Source organism: Calonectris borealis, chromosome 2, assembly GCF_964195595.1.
Source record: "Calonectris borealis chromosome 2, bCalBor7.hap1.2, whole genome shotgun sequence".
Taxonomy (NCBI): domain Eukaryota; kingdom Metazoa; phylum Chordata; class Aves; order Procellariiformes; family Procellariidae; genus Calonectris; species Calonectris borealis.
Genome location: NC_134313.1, coordinates 26,817,830 through 26,833,494, shown reverse-complemented (window position 1 = coordinate 26,833,494; position 15,665 = coordinate 26,817,830). Strand labels below are relative to the sequence as shown.

The following is a 15,665-nucleotide window of genomic DNA, read 5'->3' as shown; positions in this document are numbered from 1 at the left end:
AAAACAATGCTGCAACAGCTTTTATCTGTAAAGTGTTGGAACCAGAGCTGTGCCAGTTCTGATATAAAACATATAATCTAAAAATTAAATGAGATATTGCACTGCGTATTAAGGTTCAGGGAACGCTTGTATTTCTTTAGGGCTAATAAGACTAATAATAACTCTTATTATGATAAAGTTTTTATTTTTAAAAGACACACCCCCTCCTACTTCAGGATGCACACCAATCTCTTCCTGCAAGTGATAGTAACCAAGACTGAATGAGACTGCAATAAAACCGTGGTAAACATTATTTTGGATAACTGGCCCCAGGATATAATCTCTTCCTAAACTCATCTGCATGTGCAAGATTGTACCCCGATTACATCGATGTGAATGGTCCTCCCAGGAAGGGCCAGGCAGCTACCACAGTCTGCTGTAGCAATTTGTACACTTACTCTTACCAGCATCCTGAGCAGCCCGCTCTGCCTAGATAAGGAGTTTGATGCTAAATTCAACCTTCCTGTCTCTGGTAGCTGCTTCCCCCTTCCTGTGAATGCTGTTTACATCAGGGCGGTCAGGAGACGGGCTTCCGAGCACAGTCAGATTGCTGACTATTCCAAAGCTTCTTTGCAGTAGCTGAAAGATGTACGCTCACTGATTTAATTACTACCACGTATATTGCATTGTCTTAGAGTAAGGCCATATTTCTTGCCTTTAAATAAAGATTGAAAAATTCTGTGGCTACTTTATAAATATCCTACCACTGCTCAAGAGCTACTTAACATTTTTTTCCCCGCTGTAGACAACCACATTTTTAAATAGATGTATTTAAAGTACTTGGAGCTAGAATATTACGCATTTTTTTGACCAGTGTAAAAATGTCTTCCTCCCCTCTTCCTCCCGGTTCTTTAGTATAAGCTCTGAGGCTGTAAGGGTTTCAGTTTCACTAAACTCTCATGAAAAACTTCAAGATCATTTGCTTATATTTGAATAACAGTTATAAACCACTGGCTAAGAGGATTTTAGCAGCCCTGAGTATCTTAGCTCTTATATCTAAATATAATATCTGACTATAATATCTAAATATACTATCTGACTATCTTAGCTCTTGTATCTAAAACCTACCACCAGGAAACAGGTTTCAAAATACTGCAGGAAACCCTTCTCACAAATTTTAGAGGAAAAATCCCAAACCCAAATGAACCACACTCAGCTCACGTCTTCCACAGCATCCTCATGTGGAAGCGAGCAGGTGCCCTCTGAGGATGAAGTCCCTCCTGCACTTTGCTTCCCTATGCAGCTCAAGTTCCCGGGGTGGACGTGACTGAAGGGCAGTGGATGGGGGGAAGGATTCACCCCCATCTTCTGGGCCAGCCCCTGGAATTGCAATTCTAAAAGACTCCTGGAAAAGACACCTCCCATACGAATTTTTGTCCTTGCTTTTGGCAATTTTCTGAGGGCATTTGAACTTCCTCCTGTAGCATGCTATCTTTGTTTCTTTCACTTCGGTGTGTCTTCTTTAGTTTAGAAGCAAACAAAAAACAATGGCTTCTTTCTTGCCTGAAAAAATGTTTTCACAAAACTTTTCTACACGCAACCTCTCACAGTGTGCTACTCAGCTTGCTTGTTCCTATTTTCTCTACTAAAACTTTTTGTTCAACTATTTCTTCTATTAGAGGGAAGGAAGTAAGTAAAAAATGAAGTGTTACAGAGACCACTCACCTATGGTGTAACTAGGCTAAATTTAGATGATACTCCCTATTTTACCAGTAAAATAAGCAGACTCTAGTTTCATGGTTTAGGTATGTTTGTGCTTCTAGTTAAAAGCACGTCATCACTTCTACAGAAATAAACTGCACTGGTTATCGGAGATCACATTTACTTCCGTCCACTATAAATCTGCTTTGTACATTCAAACTTACTGGATTCCCAAAGAATCAGCAGAGCATTCAAACTGAAAGAACCACTCTGTGTGCGTGCGTGTGTGTGTGTGTGTGTGTGAGAGTGTGTGTCCACGGGAGGCAGGGTGTTTGCAAATGTGCAGCTGACTCACTGTTTTAAAAACTCACTCGTCACCAAAACCTTAGCCAGGGCTCATGGCCAATGAACTGCAGGATGCAGGTCTTTGGACGACTCTCACTGCCGTTAGACTGCTCTGCAGCATCTCTGGTCTTCTGCACGGCTTTCTGACATAGAAACAATTTTTTGGTATTTCTAAATCTTGGCCTTTTACCATTTTCTTTTTAAGATCTGCCATCTTTTCACATCTTGAGTGATGTGCTATATAAATTTTGTATTGGACATTATGCAATCCTAAAGTACACAACCTCTACTTGCCAAAACTGCTTAACAACATTTTCAGGGAAACTTAATTTGGGCAGGGTGAAAGGTAAATCCCGAAGGCAATTTAGTTCTTCCACTCATGTTGTCAGAGGATAAACATACACTTGTGTATATACACACACGCACATGCACGCATTTTTTTATGCTTCTTCAGCTGACAGCTAAAAAAGCTAATCTGCTTCAGTATTGGTCAAAGACCACTTGAGGACCATTTGGATGAAGTCACACAAAAATCAAGAGGAGTTGCCACAGATCTGGCCACCCTACTTATAATTACACCATTAGAAAACAAATGCAAGAAGCCTCAGTCGGTTGAATGTAAACCTTCATTATTCCAGAAAAAAAGTATGAGCTTGTATTAGTGAAGCGGAAGCCTGAACTGTAACACTCAGTGGTGTTGCTCTGCCCTCTGCAGACTGGATCGTATAATCACATTTTACCCCAAATTACATACTTTTAAAGCACATCTAACACAACAGAATGAAAGTTGTCAATGTGAATTAAACATACATGGGCACTAACTTCTAACAGTGCACTGTGGCCCTGCAAGTCCTGTGTAAAGTAAGTCAGACAGGAGGCCTCCCGAAGCAGTGGGTGTTTTCTGTGTATTCTCACCGAGCCCACACTGCCCACCCCGTCTGGAAGTAATTACTGCCTAAATAGCACCAACACGTGGAGTCCAAATTCAGAATGGAGTATAGAAAATATTTATGTCTGTGACTTTAATGTATGCCACGCTGCATTTCTTCATGATGGAGAAACAAGATTTGTTCCAACTCCCATACATAGAGCAACCTCTTCCTGGTACTAAGAACGGTTTTCTACAGTGAGATCTAGGGAACAGCAAATGCTGCGATTCCCTGATTGATCTCCCTCTTTTAAGTGACCAGCATGAAGCCTGTGATAACCTGCCTTGACTGATACACAAAGGTACCAGCATCCACTCTGCAAGAAATTTAGCTATATGCCACCTCCACAGCAACTGGCTCCATCTTTTATCCTAAGTAAACACCCGAGAAATGTGGTGACTGCATCCACCTTTATGAGTTCTTACTTAATGTGCTTTCCTCATGTTATCTGGTAAAGAATGTTAAAGCTCATTTACTTCTCAGGTATTTGCTGCATCTCCACTGATGTGAGAACACACCCAGGTACTTACTGTTTCTTATGAGCTGGAAAACATTTTTGTATTAAGGGCATTTCGTAACCGTTCTGACACAGAAAACATGGTCCTACGTAACTTTCATAAGGCTTCTCTTGGATAGAAGGAACACAATAGAATTTACACAACACACAATTCAGATTTGTCCCAACTCTTTATTTTATTGAAGTGAGAACATTTGAAAAAATACTTTCCTCGAAGCACGCATGCCAAGTCCCAGGCATCGTATGTGGCCCTCACAAATGAGCAGCACCTGACACTCCTTTACTCCATCCCTTTCCAGGCTGGCCTGTCTGCAGTTACCAGGTGTCACACAACAGACAAAACTGGTCAGGTCTTGAGCAAAAAAGAGCCTGGCAGGAAGGAAAATTTGCCTGCGCATCTCCAAACACTCCCTCCCCTATTGTGTGACTACCACATGTGCTGGTTACATGACCCAAAGACCGACATGTCAGGAAACAAGAGAAGTGATCAGTCTTTCAACAAGTGGCAGCTTCCAGTGCCCAGCATTTGCAGAATACCTTCAGTACAAAACTGAAATGGGCATTCAGAAAAACAAAATCTTTATTCAATTTTATACAATGCAGAGCTTGCAATATGTAATGCTATTATGCTTCTCTAAGTTAAATTTTATGGCAGGGCAAGATCCTGAATAATTACTCTTCTGAGCTATATTCAGCATCTGGGTTGGACATCCTCCACAGTTTGCAGGTAAAACAAGTGAGATATAGTTAGAACAGCACATTAAAATTTGATAAAGAAAAGCTATCAAAATGTACTATGTACATCAGAATTGACGTATCTGGATTCCTATCCAGAAGTACTGCAGGAACACAGATTTAGAAAAGCTGGTATAACATTAAACCACTGACTACATTTCCAAGTGAATGCTTTTGCATTTTGTCATCCTTCATTGCTTTTGTTTCGTTGAGGGATCTGCTGCAGACTAATGCTGCAGGCTAGAAAATTTCCAAGCATATCACCCAAGCAAAATGGAAGTCTCAAGTTTTCGCCTTGCCCATTTCACAAACAGCAAAAAACTGGAGGAAAACAATGGTCACATTTATACTTAGCAAAACTGCTCTCCAGTACTTCCGTTTGACAACAGCTGAATGGCATTCTTAAACAAAATTCTTTACATAATCCCTGCTATCTCAGATAACCGACACGGAAGTATCACTTAGGGTCTGGGCTACATCTTGAAAACCTTCTGCAATCTTACAATACCTTCATCAGATGAACCTTCAAGCTCCAATTTTACCTTTCTTTACATTCTTTTCATTTGAGGACTTTGGAGTGGTTTGTAACATTAACTGAAGAAAGCACAGGAAGGGAAATCAAATACTTAATACCACTCCTCTTTCCAACAAATAATTGTATTTAATGACATAGTAACTATTCTCAGATCTAGAAATATGCTAAAGTCTGTAATGAAAACCAATACAATAAGCATTATTTCTGCACATGTTTAAAACTTCGCTTGGACAAAGAGCTGTCATATCCCACCATTCTGACCAAGGCCAGAAACAAGTAACTCCACTTGAATGAACATGATGATTTCAAGGGAATGCACAGGTTTCCACTTACATTTACCAATTAAGATTCTCTTCTAACATTTTCAGTGCTTGGAGTGCAGTCTTAATGGCATTAGTGATACAACCGCCTGATAAAAATCTCTATCCAGAAAGGGAACTCTCTTTCTACAATTCTCCAGGCTAACAGAAGACTGAGGGACGAGGTGCCCTAGGAGAAATGCTGACTAATGTTGTCAATAGATATTGGTGTTAATCCTTTTTACCTCGCCTACACTCTTAGTCCTTTTGTCTCAATTCCTTCCTAGCCTCCGCTTTTCAAGTGCTGCAGGCTGTTTTCTTGTCATAAAAATCACTAGAATGGATGTCTTGAACTTTTGTTTCTGCACGATTTTCTCCACATACTTGATAGTGCAAACTGATCCAGAGGGGGTTACTATTTCTGTTGGTTTGTTTAAAACAGGGTACAGGAGACATGCTCCTTTTCCAAGTCACATAAGACTTGGTCTCATGAACTAAGATGGGTATTAGGATTTTCCCCGTTTTCTGCTCACAAGTTGCTCACAAGCCTAACTTGTTCCCTGCACTGCGGCACAAATTCCAGTGCAAATCCAGTCCAAAAGTGCATCAACTGGGGCTACTTGGTGATCAGTTTCAAATGGCCTTGGAACGGGTAAGCTGAGGCAACTCAGCAGTTTTTGAAATGCATTCTTCTTCAAGAAGAAGAATGGAAAGTAGGTTTCTTCTTCTCTAGAGCTTGTTAATAAATTACATACTACTGCTGGGTTCTTCCCTTACCATTAGCACTGATGTTCTCTGGGAATGGAAATCGCTCAGGCCCACCTGAAGAAAACCCAGTAACACTTAACGCTTACAGTCCACACGGGGGCTATCTCTTCACAAAGGACAGAAAGGCAAGCTTCAGGTACTCTTCCAGTACCTGACTGAGCATTAATCAACTGGTCTCTGGGTCTCTCTGCCTCCTGAACCTGCAGTTTTAGACTCTAGCAGTTGAAACTTCAGCCTGAAACACCAATTACACTGAAAACAACACATGATCCTAAATATGTCTATACCATTATGCCAAGCAATACCTCTCCAAAGCCAACTCACCTCTGTACCTACTAGCAGGGCCGCATGCGGCACTGGAACACGCACTCTAGAGCACTGAAGCACTGCGTACATAAGCACTGCCAGGCCTCCCAGGCACACTGCTGGTCCTCTGCAGGTTCTAAAAAAACACTCACGGAAGGGGAAGGTGAGCAGGATGCAGAGTACATTATGCCTCTGGTCACTACCGGGATCTGCTCCTTCAGAGGGGTACAGACAAAGCAACAGATTTGAGAGATGACCTCTATAAGAAAGACCATGCAATTGTTTTGGATAAGCTCAGAAAAAGAACAGATTGACAATGTACAGATTAGGGGCGTGAGCAAAACTTCACAAAAAAAGACATGGCTCTGTATAGATAGAATTGCACAAAGTAAGTAATTTTGAATTTATCTGTACAGTATCACATACTGCATAGCAAAAATACTGACAGACTTCCCATTTTGAGACACTTTTCAATGTAGTAATTGCCAGGACTAGTAATCCTTTCCTTCCTCTCTGCCCGCCCAAAACCCAAATCCATCTCCTGTGTTATTTATATATAATGAAAAGAAAGAGCTCATAAACTACAGTGACATTAACTGTAATCAAGACAATTCACCAAGTAACATGATACCGGAAGTAGTTTTACGATGTTATTGGGGGAAGGGAGTGTGTTGAAACAGGACAGTTACACTTTCTGAATATATAGTATTTTGAACTGAAGCTGAAGTGAAAGCTCAGTGAAACTGAAAAAAATCCAAATTTGACTGTCCGTAGGGATATATATTTTCTCACTCTTAAAAGCCTGAGCCTTTTTTCCCTTGAAAATATTGATAGAAGAGTCATATACTCTTCAGAATCTCTTTAAAATTGTACAATATTTAATAATTGCACAATAACTTGTTCACCTTTTGCAGTGAAGGCTGAAGGGAACTCCAAGAAATTCACTGTGGTAAAAGTCTTTAGTCAGCAGAAAGTGCTTTGAAGAAAGCAGTAGGAACTGGAAGGAAATTTCCAGCACCTGCCGTTTTTGGCTACTGGTGGGTAAAAGAAAGTAAAGTTTCGGGGTGTGCCGAAACCTTCGAGGTGAGAGCTGATCTCGCAGTAATTTTTTAAGAGATCTACAACCACTTGCTCATTAACAGCTATGAGCAAAGCAGAACAGCAGTATTAATTTCCATGCAGAAATTCATACGCTTGTGTGTCATGGCTGCATCCCAACCCACCATTTTGAGTCCAAGATTTTGCAGACATGGGAAATAAGGCTCTCTGCTAGACATGAGGAACAGTCTCAGGGTGCTTTGCCCCATGCCTAAATCTGTCGATTTTCTCTTCCTTTCTTTAACACTACTGAGTATGAGCTTTAACCTCATTTAGTTTCCAGAAAGCCTCCAAATTGGTTGTTTCTTCTAATAATTCAACTCCCCATATTGCTTGCAAGACAGTTAAATTGAGAAAAAGTTTTCAGGTTGAAGTCTGGGTGTTATAATCTATTTCTGGATATAAGTATTCAGGTTTCCATCTGTTCTTAGAAAGCTGCGTGGGAAACAAACTGAGTTTATGACCTGTTTCCACACAAGTAGGTACCACACACAAGAGGAACTTCATTCTGCATGTTTACCACAAACCCACCGAAGCTGCTGGTCTGTTTGGAGGTCAGTTAATTCATCAATGGATCTCCAGCTGCACTGACAAGCATATGCTCGTGCTCCTTTCTTCTTTATCATCTTCACTCTTAGTTTACTGAGCTCAGGCATGTTATTCCTGCCAATCAAGTGAATTCAGTTTAGGATCATGCATTGTTTTTTTTTTTAAAGAAAAAAGATTCATGAGGGCATTTCAATTCAGAAAAGCTCTTAAGAACATTTCTGAGTACCACTGTTATGAATTAATTTAGGTATATGTTTAAATTCTGTTTTGAACACAATCCTTTCCCGACAGCAGTCTTGGTGCGTAGTTGCTATATTCTCAGATCAACTAGAGGTTGATGTTTTTGTCAGCAATGACCCTGTGTCAGCCTCCAGAGAACGAGTTGGGAAGAAAACCAGGTAGAGTTAATTCTCGTGTTAAGAAATTATCCAAAAATTTATTTATCTTATCAAACTTACTGTAAAAATCCCCATGCAGAATGGGTACAACTACAGAGATAAACTTTTCATCGCGAAATGTTACTCAGGATGGTTGTTGAAGTGACTGAAATGAAATGGCCATCAGAAAGAAGAATGTACATCAAACCACAAATAATTCCTGTGCAAGCATCAACCACAACAAATAAAAATCAGCATGGCTATTACAAAAACAAGTTGTTTCAAAAAACAAGTGAAAATTTAGCTTTTCAACTATCCCTGCTCTCATGAGCTCCTCCTGGCCATCAATTACTGGCCACTGAATTGCTCAAAAAAAAGCATTAACAAGCCCAGCCAAATAAAGAAAACCCCAAACAAACAACAAAGGAAGATGTTTGACCTCTTTTTTAGAAAAAGAGGTCAGACACCTATTCATGGAAGGCAAATGTTTAATCTTCAAGGTTGATTTTTAAAATTCAGGTTAGTCAAAATAAATAGCTAAATATCTTGCTAAAGACTACAGATTTTAATCAATGTTACAAGTATCTGATACTAATGCCTTCCATGTCTTTTTTTAAAATGTATTTAATTTCAAGATCTCAGAAGCAGAATAATTGAGACTTTGAGTAAATAAAAGAATCATATTTTTATTTAACCTTTCCAGCTACCAAATTCATCTCAGGAGACTAGTGCAGCATGGTATTTTTAATGCTGCTTTAAATAATGGGAAAACAAGATTTTCATTCAAAGAGAAATACAGATTTTGAAACGGGAAGGAAAATACAGGAAAAACCTAACAGGTAATACAAGAAAAATAATGGAAAAGGAGATGATGTATCCATGACTGTTTTACTCCAGCTGTCTCACCCACTGGTGGCCAAACACATACTCTGAATGCATCCGCTACCTCCACCAGTTAACGGGCACATACAGTAAAATAAGAGGAATTCAAACTCAATGTCTATATTAGGAGCATGCCTACTACACTACCCTTCACTAAGTCTTGGCATTAGATACAGTTTTAGAGAAACTGGAAATAAGAGCTCCTTAATTTTAAGTCTTAAAAAAAATGGAAATAATTAAAGTCAAAGACATCACAATACAACAAGAAAACAAAAATCCCACCCCTCCATTTAATCAACTCTTGCTGCAAAAAGAAGTCTGTTAAGAAAACAAACTATTTGATTTTCACTGAACATGACAGCATAATACTTGATACTGGAAAAAAGAAAATCTGACTTGAAACATTCACAGTCTGTATGACTGAAGGTATGGTGAGAAGTACATGCTGAACAGCCTGCATTTATTTTGTAGGCATCCTGCAATGGCACACCAGAGGCCAACCCATCACACAGACTATCTGCTTATTTCAGTTGCCTTTTGATCCATGAAACTTGAATTCTTTTTAAAAGCAGAGAGGGATAGTGATGGGGGAAGAAGTGGAAAGGCACGAAAACAGATTATGGGAGATGTTGCATCCCTCTCCCTGCAGACTTTCCCACCTGATCACCGAACAGGTTGCACACATGCTCCTTTTTAGGTAACACAGGAGTGCTCATGACTTTTCATCTTTCCTGTTCCTATCAAGCCCCAAAGCACAGTAACAGAATACTAATACCAAACCCACCTCAGACATACCTGAAAAAAAGATAATCACAGGAACGATCCCAGATGTAGTCATTGAAAAGTGACACACGGAAGTCGCAAGCAGTACAACGTAGTTGATCGCACGTTCTGGTCAAAAAAGAACAGAAAGCTCCAAGAGCTTATTACAGAGAAGCTACACAGATCATAACTATTTTAAAGTATAGCGCTCACTCAGAAATACTAGAAGGTTACCCTGTAATCTTAATTTTTTTACATCTCTAGCACATTCATTATGGTATGTGTTTTAACTATATGATCATGTGTTATTTTTACAGGTTCCTAACCTCACTGAACATATAAAATAAATTGATATTCTCTTGATATATTCTCTTTGGTCTTCCTCACTAGTACGGCACCTGACTAGCATCCAAATATGCATCAAGTGCATAATTACTTACTACAAAAAATCCCATATGGAAATGCAATAATGTTTATAGGATGTTGGGGATAAATCTTTAAAGTACCTCTCCTACTAAGTTCAGCTGCAGTTGCAAAGCACTCTGGCTATTTTCAGTTCAGGCTCTGGGATGATTTAAACCAGCTCACTGATTTAAGTTACATACTTGGCATCACATAGGAAGCTGAAGAGAGGCAGGGAAAAATAACAATACTCTACAGCAGCAATTTCCTTAACTACATGTTACTGGGTTTTGGAGTCTCATGTCTCATTTGCATACATCTTTCAACTCTTCAAACGAACAAAAGATCTAGTGGTCGACAACAGAGGACTGGAAGGGACTAGCTGACTTTAACTGCAGTTACAGGCAGCCACATGTTTACATGAATATAGGGCTGTCCTGTCCAGTTCAAACGCAGAACTCTGTACCACCACAGAAACACAGTTGTGAATAAAAATAATGCTAAAGCAAGTAGAACTTTTTTTTCACGTTTCCTACCTTTTTGAAATGTTCGTTCCTATGCCATATGGTGAAGAGCTTCCACCCAGGTACACTGGACAGCATCTATATGGATTTAATTAAAAAATATTAAATTACAGCAAAACATTTTGGAGGAAGTAGTACAATGCTTCTCCTAGTTTAACAGCATGGTATTTCTAAAATAATATTTATTAAATATAGGCAAAGCATCCAAATGCTTACAAACTATAGAATTTTAAAATTTCCATTACCAAGGTGTTCAAAGAAAAACTCTACGACAACCACTCTCTATACCAAATATACATGGGACTGTATATTGCAGCATTTGATAAATGTATATGTCCATAAGACAAAGGAAGTTATTGTTCAGTAACTTAAATAATTAATAAATTTATAATAAATAATTTTGACCACATGAAAGCACATTAGTAATTCTTCAAAATTATTTCTGTTTATCTTTGTTTTTCTTTAAAAAGAATGCTTCTCTAAATACTCAGTTTCTTTCTTAGTTAATGTCAACACAGATTAAACAGTAGCAATATCATTAGACTGACAACAAGCTATAATCAAGCTATGTTCAACTAGCCAAAACATTTTTCACTTACGTTTTCCTATGAGCCGGTACAACAGCACTATTGCTTTCAGGTGTGAGACTTGCAGAGTTAGACTTCAATTTCTATTTAAAAAGCAAAGAATAAGAGGCAGCATTACAGCAAGGTAACAATATTCTGTTTTACTTAATAAGCAGGAGCCAGAAAATCTCAGTCACAGAAGAAGGGGACTGAGAATTTGGGAATTTTCTTGCTCAGGTTTCTGTGAGGCTCCTTGAGACAAAAGCTGCTGAAGTAACAGATAAATGAGGAAGGTTTCTCTTCCCATACTGTATTCCCAGCTCTGCCTGAAGGAATTCAACACCACATGATCACTTTGACTTTACAATCAAGACTTAGTATTTCATGCCCTCTTTCTAATAATTTTGCTGTTAAAAACAGTTTTAATTTAGGAACCTTCTCCCTCAAGGTTTTTGAGCTTTTGTTTTACTGGAAACACATCAAGGACTTATATTATTCAAAAAGATAAAGTATATTTGAAAAGTTTCTTATTTGCTGTGCATAAAACAGTTTATTTGAATTCTAGAATACTAGAAGTCCTAGGGATATAAAATGATAAAATTATACAGATTTACTGACATAATTCTCTCCCACTCAGACATACGTACTGTGGTATACAAATGTTTTTTGTTGGTTCAGATTTAGCCACTCTGTGAGAAATCAAAGACAAACAAAGCAAAACCAACGTCACTCATGAAAATAAGAGAATCTACACAGGGGTTAAGAAGTATAAATAACAATTTTCTACTGATGATACGTAAATGAATATCTATATTCAGTGTCTTCCATCACTCTGACTGTCTTGACAATGTAAATTTGAGGCTTCATCTCCACCTCCTGCTGTCAAACAACAGAAGTCATTTGCAGATGATACAAAATGGGGAGCAGTGGTTGGCATGCCAGAGGCCTGCGCTGCCATGCAGAGGGACCTCAATAGACTGCAGAAACGGGCTGAGAGGAATCTCTTGAAGTTCAGCTAAGGGGAAATGCAAATTCCCACCCCTGGGGAGGAATAACCTTCATGCACCAGAACACACTGAGGGCTGACCAGCTGGAAAGCAGCTTTGCAGAGAAGGCCATGAGAAATTTGGTCAGTGGTAAGCTGACTATGAGCCAGCAGTGTCCCCTTGCAGCACAGAAGGCCAACAGCATCCTGGACTACATTAAGAGGGACATTGCCAGCAGGTCGAGGGAGGTGATCCTTCCTCTCTACTCAGCACTGGTGAGACAGAATAATTTTGGTTGGAAGGGACCTCTTGAGATCACCTAGGCCAATCCCCCTGCTCAAAGCACGGTCAGCTTCGGCAGCTTGCCTGGGACTGTGTCCAGTTGGGTTTTGAAAATCTCCACAGATGGAGACTCCACAACCTCTCTGGGCAGCCTGTCCCAGTGTTTGGCCACCCTTGCAGTAAAAAAGTGTTTTCTTGTGTACAGATGGAATTTCATGTGCTTCAGTTTGTACCCATTGCCTCTTGTCCTGTCACTGGGCACTACAGAGGAGAGTCTGGCCCCTTCTTTACTCCACCCACCGGTATTCACACACATTGATAAGATCCCCCTGGAGCCTTCTCTTCTCCAGGCTGAACAGTCCCAGCTCTCTCAGCCTCTCCTCATATGAAAGACACTCCAGTCTCTTAATCATCTCCATGGCCCTTTGCTGGAGGGTCTCCAGTAGCTCTGTCTCTCTCTTGTACTGGGGAGCCCAGAACCGGACACAGTACTCCAGATATGGCCTCATAGACATGTCTGGAGTGCTAGGCCCAGAAGAAAAGAGACATGGGCATAATGGTGATTACGGACTTAGACCATCTGACATACAGGTAGAGGCCAAGAGAGCTGGAATTTTTTAGCGTGGAGAAGACAACAGTTAAGAGAATATCAATTTATAAAAATACATGACGGGCAAGAATAAAGAAGATGCAGCCAGACTCTTCTCAGTGGGCCCACTGACAGGAGGAGAGGCAATGGGCACAAATTGAAATACAAGAAATTCCAGTTAAACAGATGAAAAAACTTCTTTACTTCTTGTGAGGGTGGTCAAACACTGGAACAGGTTACTTAGAGAGGCTGTAGAGTCTCCATCCTCGGAGATACTCAAAAGCCGTCTGGACATAGTCCTGGGCAACCAGTTCTAGGTAGCCCTGCTTGAGCGGGTGGTTGAACCAGATGACCTCCTTCCAACCTCAAACATTCCGTGATTCTGTGATATTTGACACTATGGTCTATCCTGAACTAGCATTTCCTTTAATTGCCTGTTACTGCCTGGTTAAGACCATCTCTTTATACATCTCCTGTTCCTCACTACAGGATTGTTGCATTTTCATTTCTGCTTTATTTTCCAAGTTTATCCTACAGCTCGTTTTAGTTCATTTTTTGCTTTAAAACAGTTTTAGTTTATGGTTCTTTTCTTTCCATCGCTGAACCTCATCCGTTCTGCATTTCCCCAGACTCCTACTCACCAGAGGTATTTTGGCAAAGCTGCTGTCATTACAGATTTCATCAATAATGTCGTCTATATCTTCTTCACTGCCAGCACTCATTAACAGTTTAGCTGATCTGAAAAACAAACAAATCAGCCTTCATTTTGTAGCATGACCAGAGCAGTTCTAAGAATTGTAAATTAAAACATAAAATTAGTTACAGCCTTTTTCCTCTAATCTTTCTGTAGCATCTAAGGTAGGCCATCCAAATCATGACTGGACAGATGTAAACTGCAGGATGATGCCTTTCAGTCTGGTGAACTGTCCCATCATAGGTCTTATTTTTGCTTTTTCTTTTATTTCTTTTATTTCCAACGACTTCCAACCCTGAATAAAACTATGATAATATAACCCATGCTGCACTTACTAAGCACAAATTGGACAGCCTTGATTTTTCACATTAATCTTCACCAGGAATATAAAAAGGTCAGAGGAGTCCTCTCCTCATGCTATACAACTGCAGGGGTTCTGAAGGAATTCCTGCCAAATTGTATGCATTTAGAGATATTACCTGCATTTTGCTTTCACTCAAGTGAGGAGTCTTGTCACTCAAGTCTGCTGTTTGCTAGCTCTTTGTCAAAGAAAGGGAGGCCTGTAGTACTGCAACAAATCAAGAACAAACCTACTCCTGAGAAAGAAGAAAACTCTGTGATTTTTAAAAATATTTTAATTAGATTGACTAAATTTAGGTTCTCATCTAACCATTATGCAAACAATGGGGAAGTCCAGTAATGTGGCCAAACATAGTGGGCTTGTTGGTCTTGCATTGGTCATTTGACTCTTCAAGATCATTGCCTGGGACTCTGAAATGCCTGTTGGGTAAGCGCTCAGCAGCCCACCTGTGGAGACATCTGGCCAAGCCCCTCTGGTCCACAGACCTTCCTACCAGAGTCTGCGACACCAGTGAGGGACGGGATGGAAACCTGAGGGCAGGCAGACACCTGTGAGGGTCGGGATGGAATCCTGAGGGTCGGGGTGGAAACCTGAGGGCAGGCAAAGACACCTGTGAGGGTCGGGATGGAATCCTGAGGGCGGGCAGTGGCGTGGCAGACCGCTTGGCAGTACTGACAGCAGCGATCCCGTCACGACCAAAACTGTCGGTATTCAGACTGTCATTTTGAAAATTGTGAAACTTGAGGTAAATACATGAAAGTGCAGAGTGTAAGTTATGCGCTTTGTGTAGAAGATATGGTTAATAGAAAAAGTATGGACAGAATACATAAATGACTGAAGTATCAACAGAATAACATGTTTGATAATACTTGCTAAAGTTCTTCCTGCTCTAAATTGCAAGATTTATACATATTTTACATATACTACAAGGTCAGTTATGGAGCTAAGTAACCCCTGATCCTAACTCACAAGCAAATTAGTGCAGCTTTTAACGCCATATTTAATCCGAGGTTGGGATACTCCCAGAAGACAAAGACTATCTGAAGTAACGCAGCTCGCTGGCACACGACTTGGGTGTTTAAAAGTAAGGACGATAGGGGATATTCGTTGACCGCCGGCCAGTGTTTCGGTTCCCAAACCTCATTATCTTCGGTTCCTGAGGGGTCTCGCCGGACGCCGACCCCCTCCCGCTCCACGGGGCGGGCTGTGCGCCACCCCAGCGGCCGCCCGCTCGGCGGGGAGGTGCGTGAGGGCTCCGGGACCGACGCAGGACCGCTAACCTGCCCTCCTTCGCCGCCGCCGCCCTCTCCTCCTCCTCGCCGTCGCCGTGCCAGTGGCCGCCCGCCGCCGCCCGCCCCGGCAGGCGGCAGAGCCGCCTCTCCACTTCATCCAGTAATCGGTCCAAGTCGTCCGCCATCTTGCCGCCGCCAGCGGTTGCCAAGGCGGCCCCGCACCGCCCGGCGCCGGCAGGGGCGGAGT

The 15,665-nt window shown here is 40.8% G+C and overlaps 1 protein-coding gene across 1 annotated transcript; it reads right to left on the bottom strand.

Annotated features, from left to right (window-relative positions):
* Nucleotides 1–3,622: 3,622 nt before the first annotated feature.
* On the bottom strand, nt 3,623–15,619 carry CFAP418 (cilia and flagella associated protein 418). The gene is made up of 6 exons (XM_075141422.1): nt 15,467–15,619; nt 13,773–13,869; nt 11,308–11,378; nt 10,721–10,786; nt 9,816–9,911; nt 3,623–7,875 (listed from the first exon to the last, which is right to left on the bottom strand). Exons 1-6 carry the CDS (start codon nt 15,601–15,603, stop codon nt 7,716–7,718), a joined length of 627 nt encoding a protein of 208 aa, XP_074997523.1. The 5' UTR covers nt 15,604–15,619; the 3' UTR covers nt 3,623–7,715.
* Nucleotides 15,620–15,665: the final 46 nt, after the last annotated feature.